The 21,394-nt window shown below is 37.4% G+C and overlaps 3 protein-coding genes, 1 long non-coding RNA gene and 1 pseudogene across 6 annotated transcripts; 2 read left to right on the top strand and 3 right to left on the bottom strand.

Moving 5' to 3' along the window:
* The first annotated feature begins 834 nt into the window (after positions 1 to 834).
* Positions 835 to 6,619, top strand: LOC109187286 (annotated as a pseudogene).
* Positions 6,620 to 6,889: 270 nt separating this feature from the next.
* Positions 6,890 to 9,029, bottom strand: LOC109187275 (probable cytokinin riboside 5'-monophosphate phosphoribohydrolase LOGL10). The gene is made up of 4 exons (XM_019337451.1): positions 8,690 to 9,029; positions 7,824 to 7,952; positions 7,449 to 7,633; positions 6,890 to 7,371 (listed from the first exon to the last, which is right to left on the bottom strand). Exons 1-4 carry the CDS (start codon positions 8,894 to 8,896, stop codon positions 6,984 to 6,986), a joined length of 909 nt encoding a protein of 302 aa, XP_019192996.1. The 5' UTR covers positions 8,897 to 9,029; the 3' UTR covers positions 6,890 to 6,983.
* A 1,088-nt stretch (positions 9,030 to 10,117) lies between these two features.
* On the top strand, positions 10,118 to 12,146 carry LOC109188472 (40S ribosomal protein S8-like). Of its 2 annotated transcripts, none has more exons than XM_019339172.1 (5): positions 10,118 to 10,242; positions 10,381 to 10,453; positions 10,620 to 10,959; positions 11,308 to 11,474; positions 11,890 to 12,146. In XM_019339172.1, exons 1-5 carry the CDS (start codon positions 10,239 to 10,241, stop codon positions 11,972 to 11,974), a joined length of 669 nt encoding a protein of 222 aa, XP_019194717.1. In that variant the 5' UTR covers positions 10,118 to 10,238; the 3' UTR covers positions 11,975 to 12,146. The 2 variants fall into 2 exon arrangements, with proteins under 2 accessions (XP_019194717.1, XP_019194718.1); XM_019339173.1 differs by having other exon boundaries at positions 10,119 to 10,242; positions 11,311 to 11,474.
* Positions 12,147 to 12,414: 268 nt separating this feature from the next.
* On the bottom strand, positions 12,415 to 13,506 carry LOC109188473. The gene is made up of 2 exons (XR_002055430.1): positions 13,367 to 13,506; positions 12,415 to 12,790 (listed from the first exon to the last, which is right to left on the bottom strand). It is a non-coding gene; the product is annotated as an uncharacterized LOC109188473 (long non-coding RNA).
* A 1,656-nt stretch (positions 13,507 to 15,162) lies between these two features.
* LOC109187332 (putative MO25-like protein At5g47540) lies at positions 15,163 to 18,378 on the bottom strand. Of its 2 annotated transcripts, XR_002055264.1 has the most exons (12): positions 17,777 to 18,378; positions 17,440 to 17,601; positions 17,242 to 17,360; positions 17,006 to 17,080; positions 16,707 to 16,800; positions 16,520 to 16,579; positions 16,336 to 16,404; positions 16,141 to 16,239; positions 16,028 to 16,072; positions 15,838 to 15,940; positions 15,467 to 15,749; positions 15,163 to 15,360 (listed from the first exon to the last, which is right to left on the bottom strand). XR_002055264.1 is itself a non-coding variant. In XM_019337519.1 (11 exons), the coding sequence occupies exons 1-11, from the start codon at positions 18,059 to 18,061 to the stop codon at positions 15,547 to 15,549; spliced, it is 1,314 nt and encodes a 437-aa protein (XP_019193064.1). In that variant the 5' UTR covers positions 18,062 to 18,378; the 3' UTR covers positions 15,163 to 15,546. The 2 variants fall into 2 exon arrangements, 1 of the variants encoding a protein (XP_019193064.1); XM_019337519.1 differs by having other exon boundaries at positions 15,163 to 15,749.
* Positions 18,379 to 21,394: the final 3,016 nt, after the last annotated feature.

Genomic DNA, 21,394 nt, shown 5'->3' on the forward strand with positions numbered 1-21,394 from the left:
ATATATATATATATATATATATATATATATATATATATATATATATATATATATATATATATATATATATATATATAGAGTTAATACCCAAAATCGTCCTCGACTATAGTGGTTTTTCTCAATTTCGTCCTAAACGACTTTGGTGACCTAATATCGTCCCAGACTTTTGTGTTTCGCTCAATTTAGTCCTCCATTTGTTATTCCGTCAAATTGGTGTTAAATAAAGGGACAATTCAGTAATGTCAATATTGATCTCTCTTTACTTTCAACTTGTGAAGTGCGAAATTCCTCTTTCTTGTACGAATTACACCCAGAATTACTCCCGGACCTGCAAATCAAATTTTATATTCGCAGTTTTAGGAGTAATTCCGGGGGTAATTCGTAAAAAAAAGGATTTCGCAGTTCACATGTCTATGAGTAAAGAGATGCCAATATTAAAATTACTGAATTGTCTATTTATTTAACACCAAATAGACAGAATAACAAATGAGGGACTAAATTGAGAAAAACACAAAAGTCTGGGACTAAATTGAGCAAAACACAAAAGTCTGGGACGATATTAGGTCACCAAAGTCATTTAGGACGAAATTGAGAAAAACCACTATAGTCGAGGATGATTTTGGGTATTAACTCTATATATATATATAACCATTGTGAGAAAACTCAAAAAAAAAAAAAAAAAAAAAAACATTCGGAAAGTTCCCAATTTCCGAGAAAACTGAAAAATCCATTTGGTAATTTGAACTTTTGAACCCATGCGTGGGCAATCCTTTAATGCCTTAACGGCCATCCCGAAAGGAATATAACGTTTCTCTTCCTGCATTTCATATTTGAATCCTCTCCCCTCTCCCCTCTCCCCTCTCCCCTCTCCATAAATCCAATCGTTTTCTCTTGTCTTTCCCCCTCCTATCGCCCTCTCTCTGCAACTCTTTCAGCTTAAAAATGGCAGACAACAGATTCTTGAGAAAATTTTCTACCTCAGCCATCCGAAGCCTCATTCCCAAGTCGGTTCTATCAAAGAACAAGCGGAGTTCCAGAACTGCAAAACCCAAATTCAACAACGAAAATGCAGCTCCGCTCCACCCCAACATTCAGATTAGTGACAGCAAATTCTTACGCTCAAAGTCAGTCACTCAAAAGCCATTACCGGAACTCGAAAATTCCCCTCCAAGAGAACTCACCACATCAGATATCCGGCCACAACCCCCTGAACTTCCCGAACCGCCGGTGAAAGTAATCGAATTTTGTGAATTACGAATTTTGTGTCTACTAGCTTTCATTAAGTAGTGCTGCTTATATGAGGTTTTGTTATGAGTTTTTTCGTAGGTTGTAGTAAGGATTAGACCTGGACATGATCCCACAACTGGAGGTCGGATAGTTTCGAACGCTTCTAAGGGTTCAGTGTCCGTTGGTGATAGAGGTTTCACTTTTGATTCAATATTAGGCTCGAGTTCCACTCAGGTATTGAAGTCGGATCCTACATTTTTGTTTGAATGCTTATGTTTTCTGCATTTGATTCTAATTTTCTGGGTTACTAAAAGTTTAGAACTAAGGAATATAATTATTATGTGTAAATTAGGAGGATGCATTTCAATTGGTTGGTGTCCCTCTGGTGAAGGATGCGTTAGCAGGTTACAACACATCACTCTTGGCTTATGGACAGGTAGTTCTATATGCAAATGCGATTATTTGTTTTACTGTGAATTCTTGCTTTGTTGTTTGTATGCATTGTTTGAGATAAACTCTCTTTTGGTTGAATGATATTAGACTGGTAGTGGAAAGACCTATACAATGTGGGGACCTCCAAGTGCTATGGTTGAGGCTCCATCGGCCAATTGTCTGCAGGGTGTTGTTCCTCGCATTTTCCAGATGCTCTTCTCTATTATTCAACATGTATGTCTGTTAATCTGTTATATAGCTCATATATGGAAGCAAAACATCAGGAAATATCTGATTGTTACATTTTGTGGATGATCTTCTAGGAACAAGAGACCTCTGGAGATAAACAGATAAATTACCAGTGCCGCTGTTCATTCCTTGAGGTATAGTCTTTAGCCTTCATCCAGAGATATTGCTATGAATGTGTTAGTTTGTAAAATGGTTCTTGCTGCAGATTTTCGATGAACATATTGGAGATTTACTGGATCCTACCCAGAGGAATTTGAAGGTGGGATTGAACCTTGTGTTGTTAACCCATAAAATACAAAATTCTTTTCCCTGGTTCCCCTTTCTGGATTTTCTATTTATTAGTATGTATTATTCTGAGAGTTTGGGATATTGGTTGAACTGTTTAGATAAAGGATGATGCCAAGTATGGATTTTATGTTGAGAATTTGATGGAGGAATATGTAAGCACTTATGAGGATGTCACACGGCTCTTGATTAAGGTGGGGAACAGTATTGTATTCAACATTCTTTTTAATTGCTGTTGGAATTTTATCCTTAATTGATTATGTAACTATTTCAGGGACTTTCAAGTAGAAAGGTTGGAGCAACAAGCATAAATTTGAAAAGTTCAAGGTCCCATATTGTGTTTACATGCATCATTGAGTCATGGTGTAAGGTACTGTCAAACAATAAGCATTAGTTTCAATAAACTTACTAGTGCCAATGATATAGTTTCAAGCCAAGCTAGCATTTGAACCCCAGATGGATAATGCTTTTGAGTAGCCACCTCAGGCACACCATCTATCTTGGTTATTAACCAACTAATATCATGGATGCCCAACTTGTACTGAGCATTTTGAATTAACTATGGTCATTTGTGTAGCTTTGGTTATTCTAGATATCAAATCCATGCAATTATTATGTCTCTCTTCATATTTCAGGTTCATTTGATTTTCCTAATTATTTAATCCACCTATCTGTAAAATAATGCATCAGGAGAACGCGTCAAAGTGCTTTGGTAGTTTGAAGACAAGCAGAATTACTCTTGTTGATCTTGCTGGGTTTGAGAGAAACATACTTGAAGATGCTGATATACAGTGTGTTAAGGAAGGAAAATATGTGAACAAGTCCACATCACAGCTGGGGTATGTTTGATACATAAATTTTAGGGATCATTTATACACTTTGTGGCCCATAGTCTGAATGTTCATCTGAATTATGATGCTAGAATCTCAAACATGTATTTTCTTCCTAAAAAATTTACATTTTCTGTTTCCTGATTCTAGTTGTTAATTGCTTTTTAGTCCACATATTGTGCTAATCATGCGATTATCTGGTAGCCAGTGTTCCTAGTTGCTATTACATGTTTGGTTCTCATGTGTACTCCAGTTTAACTTTGATCTATAAATCTATTGACATGGTTAAAAGTAGTATTTCACTTGCATAATAAGAGGTAATTTTGTTGTCAAAAAACAAGTTATCCATCCCCGCATACCTTTCATGTAGATAAGTGATGCATGGACTTACAATTGCCCTTGTAACTATGTGCAGACATGTGGTTAATATCCTCACTGAAAATGATGGTTCCAGGATCCTTGAAAATGTGCCCTACAACAGTTCCTGTTTAACTCATTTATTGAAAGAATCACTTGGAGGGAATGCCAAACTCTCTGTCATATGCACTGTCTCTCAGGATGACAAGTATTTTTCTAGAACTTCTCCATGTGTAGTATTTGGGGAATTTGTTCTGCCAAAGTGTTGTCAAATGCCACATTTTCCCTTCCTATGCTTAGTATGCTACAACTAACATGATCTTTCTCAATGTAGGCATATGAGTGACACAATAAGCACACTCAGGTTTGGAAATCTGGTTAAACTAATGCAGAATGATCCAGTAATCAATGAAATCTCAGAAGATGATGTTAATGATTTGAGTGATAAGATTCGCATGTTGAAGGTATTTCTATTGGTCTTAAGAAAAAGCCTATTTTCTGTATCATTTGAAAAAACTGAGTTGATGATATATATTGTTTGTTGGTTATACAGGAAGAACTAATAAGAGAAAAAACAAATGTTAATGTGTTTGGAAGCAACGATGGCTACCTCAAAGGACAAAGCGCGCGTGACAGCTTAAATCAGTTGAGAGTGAGCCTTAACCGCTCACTGATGTTACCCCATATTGTTAATGATTCTGAAGATGATATTCACTTCAGTGAGGATGACATAAAAGAACTAGAAATGGAAATCAGTGATGTCCAGAATTCATATGAGAACTCAAAAGAAACTTTTGAGAGCAAAGACTGCAGCAAATATTCCTCAGCTGAAGGCTGTGAAATAGAATGTTATATGAGCTGTTCAGAAGAAAGCGAAAACGGAGAAATTAGCTCTGGTCGTACCTGGACAATGCTACATCCGGGTAGCATTTCAATCAATACAGACCATCAGTGCCCTGCTCTCCAAGATCCCGAGTTGTCTGAGTCTCCAAAGATTCAAAATACCACAAAGAAAAATTCAATTCTATCACCAAATCCCTCATCAAGTGGGAATGCTGTGCAAGATATAATTAAAAGTTCTGGGTTACCACAAACCGAACAACAGGAAGAAAATAAGGGCCACCCTCAATCGAGGTCAGGCAGAATATTTCCTGGACCAGCTGAATCCTTGGCTGCTAGCCTTCATAGAGGTGTACAGATAATTGAACATTACCATCAAAATTCTGTATCAACAAGATCTTCCATGTCCTCCTTCTCATTTGACCATTTTGCACTGAAACCATGCATGTCTACTGGAAAAGTCAGAACACTTACTCAAAAATCATTAGAAGGGGAGCAATTTTCTGATGCTGTATCTGTGTCTTTACTCTGTTCTCAGCAGAAGGAGAGTAAACCCTCTAATGAAGTCCAGGATAGGTTAAATACAAGGATAGCACTAGTGGATGGATCTAGTGCTACTGAACAGGCAGATCAAGAGCCTAAGGTAAGCAAATAGTTAACTAAACTAGTAGATCTTTTTGCTTTTGGTTTCATGCATAGACTTCCTTCATTCCACTTTTGTAGCAGGATTTTGAGAAAGATCTACTACAAGCTCTGGAGAGAGAGAAGAAGCTTGAAATTGTTTGTAAGGATCAAACAGAGAAGATTGCACAGCTAAATCAAATGGTATATGCTCTTTAATTAACTTGTGCCATTAAATGAACCTTTTCAACTCACCAACGGTATTGTCATGGCAGCTATCAAAGTACAAATGTGACAAGGACAGTCATTCAATAAATGACAAAGAAAAGGTTTGTACTGGTTTGTCTTTTTTACAGTCATTTCGTATGGGCGTTGTTGTATTTCTGCATCTCATGTAATATCCTTTGCAGCTTGTAGGTTGGAATGGTTGTGGAGGTAATGAACAAGATTTCATAAACGAGAAGTGTGACAATAAAGAAGTCCAGGGAGTGGAGAACCATAACGATGGTGGTAACAAACGCTTTGATATGCTTGAGAAGGAAGCACTTCTAAAAGAAATTGAAGATCTGAGGAGCAAACTGCAGTCAAATCCAGATGCATATATGAATAAATCAGCTGACAAAGTTCAATCCTCCTTGTTGCAGTCAATTCAGGAAAGAAAGAGTGGCATATATGCTAAAGTTCTAAACGAGGAAGAACTTGAGAAGGAAAGACAAAGATGGATAGAATTGGAGAGTGATTGGATTTCTCTAACAGATGAACTTAGAATTGATCTTGAGTCCAACCGCCAGAGAGCAGATAAGGTAGAGATGGAACTAAAACTGCAGAAGAAGTGTACAGAGGAATTGGATGATGCACTTAAAAGAGCTGTCCTTGGTAATGCTAAAATGGTTGAGCACTATGCTGAACTGCAGGAGAAGCACAACGACTTGATTGAAAGACACCGTTTGATGATGCAGGGGATACAAGATATTAGAAAGGCTGCTGCAAAAGCAGGAACTAAAGGTTGTGGTGCTCGTTTTGCCAAGTCTCTTGCATCTGAGCTCTCTGCTTTGAGGGTTGAAAGAGAGAGGGAGAGGGGCCTGCTTAAAAAGGAGAACAGAAGTCTTAAAGCTCAACTTAGAGACACTGCAGAAGCAGTTCAGGCTGCAGGGGAACTTCTCGTCAGATTGAGAGAATCACAGGAAACAGTTTATTTTGCAGAGGTGAGAAATTGTTAAAATTTTCTCACTCTCTGAGTGCATTACTAATCTACTTGTCTTGGTGTTCTCGCCACAGGAAAAACTCGCAAAAGCCCAGGAAGAGAATGACAAGCTGAGGAAGCAGTTAGAGAAGCTAAAGAGCAAACACAAAATGGAGATCAATACGATGAAACAGTACCTTGCTGAGAGTAGGTTGCCAGAAGCTGCATTGCGGGCACTAAATCGGGAAGAATCTGATGTAACACAAAGTCATACTGCTTCACATTCTTCAGGTTATGATGATCAACCATGGAGAGCAGAATTTGGTGCCATATATCAGGACCAACATTATTGAGTCAACTGGATTACTGACTCAACTTAGCAGTATTACCCTTCAAAGAAACTGCACTGGAGATTCTACTCACAACTTGTAGAAACATACTCAATATAATTAGACCCTTTCCTCTTCTTTTTCTATTGTGCTACTCATATATATATATACACCATGACTTTGGTGATCACATTTTCTGCACAAATATCAAACTCCACCTCAACTCTTATCTTTTTTGTCTACAATAATAGCTGCTTCCAGATCCATTCACGGTACACAGTTTTCATTGATTTGCTTAGCAAGGATTAGTTTTCTTGCAATAAAGGAACCTTGTTTCTTCCGCATACTGCATATAAGAAAATGACATGTTTATATAGGTGAAACCTTTAAACTAAGTTGACAAGGGTGGAGTAAAAATGTAAAATTCCAGTGACCTAGTAAAAGGATTTATGATTTCTTATCTGTTCAATGTTTAATTCAATTATAATTTATAGCTAGTTTCTATATGTAAGATATATTGTTTGTGACTAGTTATAATAGAGAAATATTTGCTTTTGTTTAAGATCATGAAAATCATCAAGTGTCAAAGAAGTTGTTTGCATTCAGAGCTTACCAACACCCAGTGTAATATTACAGTGCAGTTTCACAATCACTTGCTATTGCTTTTCTAAAATTATCAACAGACTTAATGCTATAAAATTCTGACAAATATGACAAAGCTTCCGTGTTATTGTTACAAACTTTCCATAGCGATGCAGCCTCGCCCTTGGAGAGTGTACCCCAGTTCTCACATTCATGGAGAAAGTCGAGCAGCTTTGAATAAAACGAATCATAGTTCATCAAAAGGAAAGGAACGGGGAGAACTGAGCCAATTCGATCAAGTTGGATCAATGCCATAAGCTCAAATATCTCATCCAGAGTGCCAATTCCTCCAGGCAGAGCAATCACAGCCGTCTTATCCAAGCTACTAGATCTAACAGCAGCATCTACTAAACCATGCTTCCTCGCAGAGAAAAACCTGGAAAATTTTTGATAATCCTGTATGTATTTAAAATAATGGAGAAAGAATAGAAAGATTTCGGAGGTCACACTTACCTGCAAGTAAGGTATGTTTCGGATGGCAAGTATGAGTGAAAATTTGTGGCCGTCCATTCCCCAGCTTCTTTGCCTATCTTAAAACCACCAACAGCCTTTCCGGCTTGTAAAGCACCTTTTGTGACAGCATCCATAAGGCCTGGTCCAGCCCCCGACCATGAAGTACAATCCAAGAGGGTTGCAATCTGTCAATAAGAATTCAGTAGCTGAAATTTGGACATAGATCATTCATAAGGTATCAGAAAGTAAATGTTCACAAATGTGATTTGGCATTGGCACACAGTTTTCATACACAACGATAACAAAACATAATCCTCTCCCTGTGCTCTTTCAATATTCTTTTTCCTCGGGAAACTTTAGACCAAAAATACTTGCCTCTTTCCCCAACTCAAATGCTTGTGTATAGTGTGGATGGCCAGGACCCATCCTTGAAGAGCCCAAATACACAACACCCCTGCCAAGCCTATGTATCAGTTCATAACATTTCTGGATCTCTTTCTTCACCTGTTTCATCAATTAAGCCCTCGTTAGTCTAGAAATCTACTGAAACTTGGATCATTGCCTAAGGAACCTCTCTAATGGCACTGAAATAGACATTTCGTGAACTTGTTTTAAAGGATGCAACTTGTTTTAAAGGATGCAGATAAAATGCATCAGTTAAACATATACTTGAAAGTCCAACTACAAACATCATATCATATCCAATTATTCTGGTGGCACACTGGAAATTAATATGTTCATCATGGTTCCGAACTTTCCATCATAGCAAAAGTAGAAAAACACTTAGATCGACCTTCTCTGGAAGTGAAAATAGACCATTTTTGTCAGGACTAGCAAGGGAAAGGGCATTTACACCCCGTGTGTAGCACTAATGAGCCACTGAGTCACCGTGATTTACTCATTCACCATCCTGTTGGGCCGGGTGGGTGTGGGGCGAGGAAATTTTAACTTTTGTGGGCAAGGGAAAGGACATATGTGAAGAATTAACCAGCATTCCATAGTGATCTAAAACATAATTTCACAGATAAAAAGGACACCTCTTCAGTAAAAACATTCCACTAGGGAACCACACATCCAACTTACAATGAAAACTATATTAAAAACACAATGCCAAAAACAAAATCCAAGCTTACAATCTGAACTCGAATAGATGGCATTCTTCTTTTCAAAAAGCTCACTCAAAATAATGACTGGCAAAATATGATCTTTGCAAAATAAACAAAGTAGATATAGATGAATACCTCATTCGGGCTCATTCTTTCTTCAAATCTCATCGACTCAAGCTTGCAGGAAATGATCCTTCTTGGTGGGTACTTGAAAGATTGAAACTGCAGGCGTTTGTGATCAGAATTTCTAAGAGAAAAACAATGAGGCAATGATTTAGGAGTGGCAGCAGAAAAACCCATCTCAGATGCTCCAAAAATACCACAAAGATTTAGTCCTTGCATCAATTATCCGCTCATATGTAAATGGCTAGTCAGGATTCCCTTTCACACTTATGCGCCATTGCTACACTGATGCAGAAAGTGACAAAGAACAAAAGAATATAAAAAAAAAATGCGCTTCGATACCATCAAATCATCAATGGAGGAAATTCAGTTATCTCGGGAAGAAAATGAGCATTTGGGCCTTTTGAACGACCCGTGTTAGGCCCATTATTGGATTTGGGCAATCGTCAATCGTTATGCTGTGCATCCGTATGGTGCATACGGATGCCAAAACGACGTCGTTTTATTAAAAAATGCGCGGCTCTCCTTTAAGAAAAATTCAGGTTCGATTCCCAGCAATAACATTATATTGTTCAGAATTTTAGTTCATAGATTATGGAATTATAGTTCATTGATTATGGAATTATACTTCATCGATTATGGAATTGTAATTCATTGATTCTGAAAATTTAGTTTATAGATTATGGAATTTTAGTTCATTCATTCTGGAATTTTTAGTTCATAGATTAGATTATGGAATTATAGTTCATCGATTATGGAATTTTAGTTCATATGTTGTTGCTGGGAATTGAACCTGATTTTTTTTTAAGGGGAGACGCGCGTTTTATTAAAATGACGTCGTTTTTGCATCCGTATGCACCATGCACAGCATAATTTGCCGGCAATCGTTATGCCAGGGAACCGTGTTCACCATCCATGTTGAACACGGTCCCAACGGTGTTAGTGCACTGTTATCTTTTTTTTTTTCTTAATTAATCGCGTGATTTTTCTTTTTCATTTTCACATTTCGCGGTTTCACTTTAATTTGAGGTGAGCAATGATTTTAGACATTCATAAATTATGAATTCATGCCTGCACATTCACTTTGGAACCATGCCTACACATTTCCGTCCGAAACCATGGCTGCTCCTCTGTAGCGCAAGCTTCTTCAACATTCATAAATTATGAATTTTCTGTTATGAAATTATTAATTTACAGTAAATTCATAATCTCATAACAGAAAAGTCATAATTTAATACATGTTTTTCTTTTATGCGATTATGAATTTGTGTCGTTAACACCACATTAGCAATTTTTTTTTTTTTAACGTAAAAAACGGCGCCGTTTGGACCCGTGTTTACCATGAATGGTGAACTCGGGGCATAATTTGCCTGGATTTGGGGAGGTAGTCAAGGGCAAAATTGTAACTGCAATGCATTAGGGTTTTTGATCGCTCGCAGAGTCGCAGCTGAAATAACCCAGTTGGCTCGGGTCCTGTCGTCCTCTTGCTGCCCGGACTCAATTTGTTCGATTAATTTGAGAAGACCGGTCGGAACCCTAGGGTCCGTCGTCGCCGGCAGTCATGGGTAAACGATTCAACTCTTATCTATCCAACTTTTCATTCTCGCTTGCTTTCTCTGCTCTAATCTCAAACCTTTTCGGAATATAATAATTGAAAGAACGAAAAGAGTGATTATGATAATGATGATAATGATATGTGATAGGTATCTCTCGGGATTCGATGCATAAAAGACGAGCCACTGGTGGCAAGCAGAAGGCTTGGAGGAAGAAGAGAAAGTATGTCAAAGAAGTTAATTTCTGTACTTTAATTTAATTTAATTTTTTTTATGCCCATTACTGATTTATTAGGTAAATGCTATCATTAAATTCAGAATGGAAATGTTGTGCTATATTATATGCATCGATTGATTGATTTTAGCAGTATATTTTAATTGGTCTAAAGGTATGAGCTTGGAAGGCAACCTGCAAACACAAAACTGGCACCCAATGCTAAAACAGTTCGAAGGGTTCGGGTTCGAGGAGGCAATGTGAAGTGGCGTGCCTTGAGGTTGGACACTGGGAACTACTCTTGGGGGAGCGAGGCTGTGACTAGGAAGACCAGAATCTTGGATGTGGTTTATAATGCCTCAAATAATGAGTTGGTTAGGACCCAGACCTTGGTTAAGGGTGCCATTGTTCAAGTGGATGCTGCACCGTTTAAACACTGGTATCTCCAGCACTATGGAGTTGAGATTGGCCGCAAGAAGAAGGCTGCTGCTTCTGCCAAGAAAGAAGGAGACGGGGTAAGGAAATGTCCTAAAGTTAAGCCTTTTATATATTTCTTTCCAAAAGGTTGAGCCCCAACCCTGGCCCGACAGGGTATGGGAGGATGTAAATCATGGTAACCTTTGCTTACTGCGCACAAGGAGCCCGAGCCCCCTCACTAACCTCTCGCACTGCCGCGGGTGAGACTCAATCCTTGGTCATTCTTTCCAACTTTCACCTCTATGTGCACAAGGAGCTGCACATGCGGGGCCTTTTATATATTTCTATCTAAGTGGGTAGGTGATTGCTTGCTTGCTTGGAATATCATCATCTATAATATATTGCAGCTAATTTCCTATCTCTTTTTTGTTTGTGTGTGTACTTAGGAGACTGAGGCTGCTCCGGAGGAGAAGAAGAGCAACCATGTCCTCAGGAAACTGGAACAACGCCAGAAGGATCGTAAAATTGACCCACATATTGAAGAGCAATTTGGGAGTGGCCGCTTATTAGCTGCAATTGCTTCAAGGCCTGGCCAGTGTGGTCGTGCTGATGGGTATGGCTTTTTCTTCTGTGCTATGTTCTAACCTGGTGTTAATTTTGAATCCAAAATGAAACTGAAATTGAATTTTCTTCTGTTAAACAAAAGAATTATGGTAACAAATTATTGGGTATATTATAGGCAACCATTATGGTTAGAAAGAAAAAGAGACCACAATGCACCAGCCTACCCAACTTTAGTAGATTGGTTTATGCAAGAATATCTCTCTATAGAACATCAATGAAAATGATGTGTTATGGTCTAGTGTAGATAATGATTTATTGATTTTGGAATATCATTGTTATGGTTCAAATATTAATATTACGGAGTAATATTTTTTCAATATTTTTAAAAGCCTAGAATCAGTGATAGCTGAAGTAGAAATTTGTGTTAATTTGCACATTTGTCTTATAATTTGTGGACTTTACAGCTACATTTTGGAGGGGAAGGAGCTAGAGTTTTATATGAAGAAACTTCAAAGAAAGAAAGGGAAGGCTGCTGGTGGTGCTGCTTAGAGTCATATCTACTCAATTTTGTTATATTAAGATTAGATGGTTCTTACTCCTTTGGACCATTAAATTTTACTATTAGCAATGTTCCATTTGAGATTGGCTCACCCTTAAGAGCTGTGTCCAAGAATTTTGAGAACCAAATTTCTAATACATGATGATCTTCAATTTTTCATTTCAAAGTCACTATATGCTGCATAATTTCTCCCAGAATAGACAATAGGACCCTACTATTCTGGCTCATGGACACATCATAACAGAAAAAATATACACCCAATAACACCATACTGAGTCTAAAGGCAACTTTACAATTGCTTTATGAGTCTACTTGGTCATCATTTCATGCAAAAAAATATACATCCAAATATCCAATAACACTATACTGGGTCTGCAGGCAATTATACAATTGCCTTATGAGTCTACTCGGTCATCATTTCATGCAAAACTATCCAATAAACCATGCACAATTGTATTAATTCCAGGAAATGTATAAAAACTTATTCTACAAGATGTTCACAATGCCATTTGGATATAACAAGAGTGTAGCTTCTGTATCTTGTTTATATGAGACAGCATACTAATAAACCAGGCACAGGTCCTGTCCTTAATATAAATTGCAACTTTAGATGTACACTATAATTTCCCATATTTCTTTCTTATTCGATCCTTGACAAAATCGTTCCTAGCCTTAGTTCGAGCTTGTTGAGGGGCAATATTCACATAGGAAAGATGCACACCGTAAGCAAACATAGCCACGCTCCCAAGGAAGGAAGCAACTGTCACTGCCAACTTGGCTGGTGTAGAGGGAGAGCAAAACGCCATCTGATAATTCTCACCGGCAGAGCAATTCAACATGCATTGGGGTTAAAACATTTCATTCAAATAACAAATTAAAAAACTAATGCAAAGCATTCTCTAGTTACTTGAAGTAAGTCCAATGGGCAAACAATACTTTATTTTGACATACTGTGATCATTCATGTTGCCATTTGCAAATATTTCCTAGTTTAGCAGCCAGCATAAGGTTGTGAGTTTAGCAAGAGATCTCAGTTGTATAGCATATAACTTCAACATGTAGGTGGGTGAATAGAGTAGAAACAATTTCTCCATTAAGGGCTTAATTTTACTAACCTTAGCAGTATTACAGAGAAAATTGTGCATTTAAATGAAGGGATCATAATTCATCAGCAAGAACACACAAAGACCCATTATAAACCAAAAATATCAAAAGAAATTATTGTATTTATGCAGTACGGCATTTCATCGAACATGTGAAGTGCAACCAGCTCTGCGAGATTATGAAGCACCAACTCGCCAACAAGATCCGACAGAGCTATCTATTTCAGTACTACTACTTAAACTGAAGAAAGTATGTTGTGAGCAGAGGCCAAAAGCTTACCTCCGCCAAAATATTCGTCCCCTCGCAGATTCAGACACTGCCTTCCGATGAGTCTTTGACGCCAAACAAACGATACAATTAGGAAAGGATTGTTTCCTCACTTTCCTCAAGCCCATAAAGCCTAGCCCACTAGCCCCATTAATCTTTTTACCCGATAAATACTTTTTAAATTTCATGAAAAGATAATAGGGAAAATGGTCAAATTGGCCATCGAACTTTAACTTAAAAGTCAATTAGGCCCTTAAATTTTTTAAAGGTGCAATTACACACATCAACAATTCATTTAGGTGCAATGAAGCCCAAAAACAAATTAATGACCTGCTATCACAGGTCATTAGGCTTCAGGTCTGGCGAATTTTCCGGCAAAAAAAAAAAAGTGACGGGCGAAATTTTCGACAAATCTGGGTCGGTTGCTGGTCACCATTTTTTTGTCGGAAAATTCGCTGAAAGGTGGCCTGAACCCTAATGACCTATAATAGCAGGTCATTAACTTGTTTTTGGGCTTCATTGCACCTAAATGAATTGTTGATGGGTGTAATTGCACCTTTAAAAAGTTTAGGGGCCTAATTGACTTTTAAGCTAAAGTTCGAGGGCCTATTTGACCCTTTTCCCAAGATAATAAAAATACTTTATAGAGTTAATTACCGAAATGGTCCTTTGACTATAGCAAAATTACCAATTTGGTCCTTGATTATTTTTTTGACCAATTAAGTCCCTCAATTTGGTCCTCCGTTTGTTTGACCGTTAGTCAACCGTTAACTTGGTACCAAATTGGTAATTCGCTATAGTCAAGTGACCATTTTGATAATTAACTTTAAGGCTGGGCAATTCGATTAAATTTTCTCGAACCGAACTGTACCAAACTAGTTAGATTCAGTAATATACCTAAAAATTGAACGGTAATAGATTCTTATATACCGAACGGTTCGGTAAAAACTCGAACCGAACGGTAGAGCAAGTAGCAAGGGACCTGGATTTACTTTTTATTTATTTATTTATTTATTTATTTATTATTATTATTATTATTATTATTATTATTATATTTTTTTTTTAAAAAAATCAAATGGTATTCGGTTCAGTTCAATTTTTTATCGAACAATTCAGATCGGTTCGAATCAATTTTTTATCGAACCGTTCGATATACAAGAATCTAATACCGTTCGGTTGTTCGGTATATTACCGAACCCAACTAGTTCGGTTCGGTTCGGTACGGTTCAATTCGAGAAAACTAAACCGAATTGCCCATCCCTAAAATTAATTACCAAAATGGTCCCTTGAGTATAGCGAAATTACCAATTTGGTCCCAAGTTAACGGTTGACTAACAGTCAAACAAACGGAAGACCAAATTGGTTAAAGTTTTTAAAGTTGAGGGACTTAATTGGTTAAAAAAAATAATCAAGGACCAAATTGGTAATTTCGCTATAGTCAAGGGACCATTTTGGTAATTAACTCTACTTTATATTTTATTACTTTTGATCTGATTAACATAGAGTTATAATAATAATAATTTTAATTAGTCATCAAGATAGTATATTTAGTCATGTTCTTACTACACATTTGTTTATTTTGAATGAAACTTAGAATATTCGTAATCTGATAATTAAAATCGTTAATAAAAAAATATGACTAAATCAATCCCAGTTACAACCACATGCAAACAAGATACTGAGTACATATAATTTTAGTCTAAAATAATGATATCTATTAAGTTTGATTAGTATTTCGATGATATATTGATTATAAACGAAAATTATACTTAAAGCATTGTAATTCAAAGATTAAAATTGCAATTTAATTTGTTTGTAAGAAGAAGAAATGTATTCCTATAATTCTCGTATAAACATTATAACAAATAGAAGAATTACACCTTCAAAAAAAAAAAAAATTAGAAGAATTACAAGGGTAAAGAACAACAAGGTGAGACCTCATAACAGGAAAAAAAAAATTTAAATAAAAAGAAATTAAAGAATACCACCCTTCCCAATATGACAACAGGTAAATCCAATTATCTTCTCCCAAAAAGGTTGAATCCCCAACCTCAAGGCCCCACACCCCGGCCCGACTGAGCATTTGGGAGAAACAGAACATTTCTGATAATTGGGTAAATCCAATTATCAGAAACAGGGAATGGTGATTTTACATACAAAATATATACACATATATATATGTTATGCTCATTTTATGCGACCATATCGTTCTCAGTCAATGATTCAAACATTGGAGCACAGGTTGTTGGCGCAGGGAATGGACAAACATTCTGCAGTTCTCCGGAGCACATTGGTGTTCTTGGAAGCTTATACACATCTCCACACTGCCGCGGTGGTTCCAGTTCACCGATTTCTTTCAAGATCTGAGCTTTGTCCGCCTCGAATACCTCATCCTCTGCATTCCCACACACACACACAATTCTTTCGTTCGGTAAGAAGACACTACTACAAGCAATGTATTGTCTAACGGAGAAAGTTATCACCTTTGTCGGTCTTCAAGCCTACAAAGAGGCGGAGGAGCTTGTCTTTGTTGTTAGCAAGCACGCTGGAAATGCCGGGCGGTCTATTCGTATTAGCCACAAAGAGCTGTAAGAAAAGGGCATATTTAGGCCGGAGGGATTAAGAATTTAAGATATATATCTATATGATATGAATGTGTTTGGTCAAACCAACCTTGAACACGTGAAAGGTGTCTAGCTGGATGGGCTTGCTCGTCTCCTGCAACATGAGAAAACCATCAGCTTCAGTCACAATTTGAGCACATTTCAAGCATTATTATATCTTACCCTCAAAAGATTCATTAATATGATCAAATTATCCAATGAGTTGACATAGCGTATCATGGCACCAGAATTCGAACGATCAAGTAAAATATCACCCAAAAGCTGACAAAATAGAGAGTGTCAGTGAACAGGAGGAGAAAGACGAGCTCAAAGGTCCTTTCAGAGAAAGTAAATAAAGCTCAAACATCTGGCTCTTACCTTCACAGCTTGTCTTCTGGTAATATAATTTGGTGATCCCAAAAGTTTAGAGTTGAATTCATTGAAAAACTAGAGCAAATAACAGAAGAGTAAGATTTCAACCGCCATCAACAAAATGATTGCTAATATATCGCGTTAGAACACAAATATGAACCACATAAACATAATAACAAGAATATAATACCCAATTGTAGTTTTCAGAAAGATATTCTGCCACTGTTGATTTATGCCGGGTCAAAAGCTCCTGAAATGAATTGCAAAAATCAACAAAGATTAGTGTCATGTTCTACAAAGAATCAACTAAAATGCCAGACTAGGAGGGCATGCCCCCCAGGGAGAGAGAGAGAGAGAGAGTAAACACTAAACACGACCTTAAAAGTAGTTGCGGCATCTGCAGCAACATCAAATTCCGGAAGTTGCATATAGTCAAAAAACTTCTTGACATGCTCTGACATCAAGATTTGCCTGAAAATAACAACAAATCAAAGGGAAAAGAAGTTCACTACAAATGAATAATAGAAATAAAAAGATAATATTTGTCAGCAAAACTTGGGTTACGGGTACAGTGTCAGGGTGTATGGCTAACCATTTGCGAGAAACAAAAGAAATCGACAAATAAATCAATACAACACTGGCAGCCATAACAAATAGCGGTGTCTAAAGCCGATACCTGGCAACAACCTGGTGCCGGATGCACTCCCTGAGCATCGTTCCATAATGCAAAGCAAGACTTGAATCCTCGTATCTATAAAACCTAACGTAAGCACTTGATATATGTGTCGAGAAATAGAAAAACGCAGGAAAAGGGAAATATGGTCTTTAAATAAATTCAACGATAACAGGTTTCAAAGCTTAATTGAGTTAATCAGCCACTTCTTTGAGCAGAATGGAACAGAAAATACACACCCAGATACCAAACGATCCACAAGATCTTGGTTGGCTTCCAAGTAGTCAGAAGCAATCAAGCGCGAGTTAACAGGCTGCCTTTGCAAATTCGCAACAACTTGGGTGGCATCCTTACGGGCCTAGAAAAGGAAACAATGAAAATGTGGCAGAAAATGATTGAAAAATTCCACTGCAAAATTCATCTATATTTATGATCACCTCCAAATTCAACTTGGGAAGACAACATATAAGGAGCCGCAATGTATCCCCTTTAAAGAACTCCTGAGTTAGTTGGGCGCAAGCTTCAGCAGCAGGCTCAGATTCACTGCTGCCATATAGAATCGATTTCATCTCCCTAATAAGAGTGTCTATTTGTGCAATCTGAATAAGACAAAGACATGAACAACGTAAATTAATTACAGAATAGATCAATATGAGAATGAAAACACACAAATCTTAACAAATTCCATTATTATACCATCTATAACCACAACTTGATTCTATCAAAATCTCATAATAATTAGGCGCGAGACAATGGGATTGAAAGATGAGTTACCTTGGGGAAACGTTTACCGGCGCCTTTATCGTCAAAGGAATTGAGGGCCTCGAGCAACGAGGTTGTCTGGGCAACAAGTTCGGCGGGATTCCTGGGACGGCGCGGCCTGTTCCTGAAGAAGGCCCTGATGACGACGCTACCCAGCATCGCCTTACGGAAGACCTTCTTCAGTTTACCGGAAGATCGTTTGAGACACTTGTCATTGTCGCCGCCGGCGGCGACGGATGCGGCGGAGGCGGAGGCGTGCTTCCCGAGGCCGGCTTGTTGGGTCGACGGCGTCGGCATTGTGGGACGGAAAGGAGCAGAAGCCGACCGACCGACCGACCAACCGACGACGACAAAGACGACGCAAAGCCTCTCCTAGCAGTCTCAGTCACTGGCCGTTAGACTGCTGGGAGGAGGCGGTGGAGAAGGAGGCGAAGAGAGAAAACGATGCCATTAATAATGATGGAAGGATGAGGATGTTTCCTTGGAGGGGATTGAAATTGAGGACAATATGGAGAGAGAGAGAGAGGAGAGTTTTTCTGGTAGTCTCCAAATTTCATACGGAGATACTACATTCTTGCAACTTTCATCACCTGTACTCCTACCATTTTTCTCCATCGCCACCTTCCCTTTTTTATTATTCTCCCACTACTTTTTTTCCTTTTTTATTTATTTCTCAACAAAATACTGTTGCATATTCCAATATTTTGTCCTAAATTCACCATCAAATCATGTAAGTTGTCACCATCTAAAGCCAAGTACTATATTAATGAAAATGCAAATGCATTGAGCAATTTTAGTTGAGTTGGTCCGACTTAACTTGGTAATATGTTATTGGTATTATATGTTTACTTTCCTCATAATTTCATTGTACTTCTTTATATGTTAAAGTCACAAACAGAGCGAGCTTCATTCATAACACACAATCGGACAATAATGATAGATTTTTCTATAAATCGATACACATTGAGATTTAATTTATTATGCATCATAGCATAATTATATTTATTATTTATAACTAATTATTTGAAACATGTAACAATGTTGTAATAAAATGATAATATTAATGTAATTTATATATTCTTTGTTGTCCAACTAACTATGTAGGTGTGTTTGGTAATTAGTTGATAACTAATAGCTTATTGGTTACCAAGGACCTTGTGGTCCAGTGATACCAAGTTGAACTCTCACATGGGAGGTAGACTTTTGTAGGAGAAGCCTTGCTGCTCTTGACTCTCTCTCCATATATAATAGAGGCTATTGACATATGAAGACTTTTGTAGAAGCAAGCCTACTCTTACCCAAGACAAGAAAGAACAAACTGGACTATAGCTGAGTGACTCCCAAGACAAGAAAGAACAAATTGGACTATAGACAAGAAAGAACAAATTGGACTAACAAATTGGACTATAGACAAGAAAGAACAAATTGGACTATAATTGAGTAACTTAAGATGTTGACTGGGCCCGAAGATAAGAAAGAACCAAATTGGACTATAGCTGAGTGACTTAAGATGTTGACCGAATTAAGATGTTGACCGGGCCCGAAGACAAGAAAGAACAAATTGGACTATAGATGAGTGACTTAAGATGTTGACCGGGCCCGAACAAATTGGACTATAGCTGAGTGACTTAAGATGTTAATTGGAGTGCAATTAGCAAGGATGGGCAAAGTATCATGGAGTGACTGGAGTGCAATTAGCAAGGATATAACTCGTATAAGTGGAGTGACTGGAGTGCAATTAGCAAGGATATAACTCATATAAGTGGAGTATTGGGCAAAGTATCATGGAGTGACTTAAGATGTTGACTTTGGTAACGGTTTGGACTCACGTCACACTTTGGAGGAGTACCTTTGACTGCGTTAAGCGCAAAGTAGATGTGGAGCTCTACGTTTCACCCAATTATGGATGGTCGACGAGAAAGAATTGTGCAAACTGAGAAGACAAGTTTTGGAGCTTGCGCTATGGACTTACAAGGATCTTAGGACGAGCTAGTATTGGAAATTGATCGAGTTTTCTTACAATAATGGTTATCGTTCGAGCATACCAAGGATTCAGTGCAAGGTTTTGTATGGTCAAAAGGGCGTACTAAAGAAGGTATGAGTGTCGCGTTGGTAGTAATGAGCTCGGAGTTCCTCAGTCCATAAGAGATCTTAGATAGAATTGGGAAAAATGACTTAAGGATTGGCTTTGTTAGCTAATCGGACAAGGATTTGGAGTATATGGTAGAAGTGTGTCCATGATTCATCGTGTGAGATCCCTTATGAAGAAGAGAAGATGAACAAGACTTCAAGTTATGAAGAGAAACCGATGAAGATCTCGGACTCAAAACCCGTAAAAACCAAGGAAGAGAACCATAAAGTTCATCAAAGTGTTGTAATCGAATCGTTAAACCGAAGAAGATCCATCGAAGTCGAAATCCTTTATCCCTCTCGAAATCAAATTTCTCTCTTTTTCTTGGCAAATCGAATACCCTTTTGTTGAGAACCCTTCCCACATTTTCAAACCTGGTCATTGTTTTCCTCTCAAATGATTTTGTGCAAGGTGACAATAAAAAACGCAGCATATTTGTTGAATTACAATGGCTTTACATAACTTGAAGTGTGCTCATTAAAGAGTTGCTAATGGAGTTATTTATTTATTATCTCAGCTTGTGTTGTGGTATGAACATCATTGAAATACATAAAGAGTTTGAAATGAAAGATTTGGAAAAACCAAGTATTATCTCGACCTGCAGGTCAAGTATCTCGCTTTGAAAGAATGTTACAAGTGGCAGTTTGAAAAATATCTTGAAGATGTTTTATATGGATAAGTATTATGTACTTGTCACAATAATGGTTGTCAAATCTCATGAAGCAGATAAAGACCATTTAGACTCGTAGAGAATAATGAAGATGCTTTAAGACCAAAAGTCTACTACTTCATTGTGCTGGAACACTAATTTATTACCAAAAGTTTCATAATCGCATTAGGCCTAATATAGTATCTATGATGATGAAATTACTAGCAACATTTAGTGTTCTCCTATAATAAAATATTAGAATAGTGTTTAACATATCCTCTAGTATCTTTGGCGTACAAGATTTTGACTTTTGTGGGAGAAACCAATATATGGTTTTTTAATGAGCTACTTAGGTACTGACTATTTTATTTGATCTCATGATACCAAGTCCCAAAACTGATCATGTTATGTCTTATCTCATAATATTTTATATGAGAACAATAAAACTTGTGTTGCATAAGTAAGTTCATTGAATTCGAGATCATATTTGGGCAAATAATTTATTGAACAGATTCTCCTTATGAGATTTGTATCACAAGAATACTAGAATACAACTACTACCAAATTGTAAGACAAAACTCTAGATTCTAGTCTATCTTAATTCTAGTAACTATACACTTGGAATCATCCTAACACCTTTGTAAATTGTAATAGTGTCTCTATTCAAATTATCCATTCTGAAAATTATCCATTCTGAATTCATCTCTGTCAGGCTTCAGTATACATACATGCATGAGCTAGCATGCAGAGACAGCATATCAGAGTACGAATAATCTTGAGACTAACATTGCATCAACACCAATTCAAATTGATCGATCTCTTTGTCAGTTTATCTCTTCTCCAGTTAGCA

Source organism: Ipomoea nil, unplaced genomic scaffold (assembly GCF_001879475.1).
Source record: "Ipomoea nil cultivar Tokyo-kokei standard unplaced genomic scaffold, Asagao_1.1 scaffold1421, whole genome shotgun sequence".
Lineage (NCBI taxonomy): Eukaryota > Viridiplantae > Streptophyta > Magnoliopsida > Solanales > Convolvulaceae > Ipomoea > Ipomoea nil.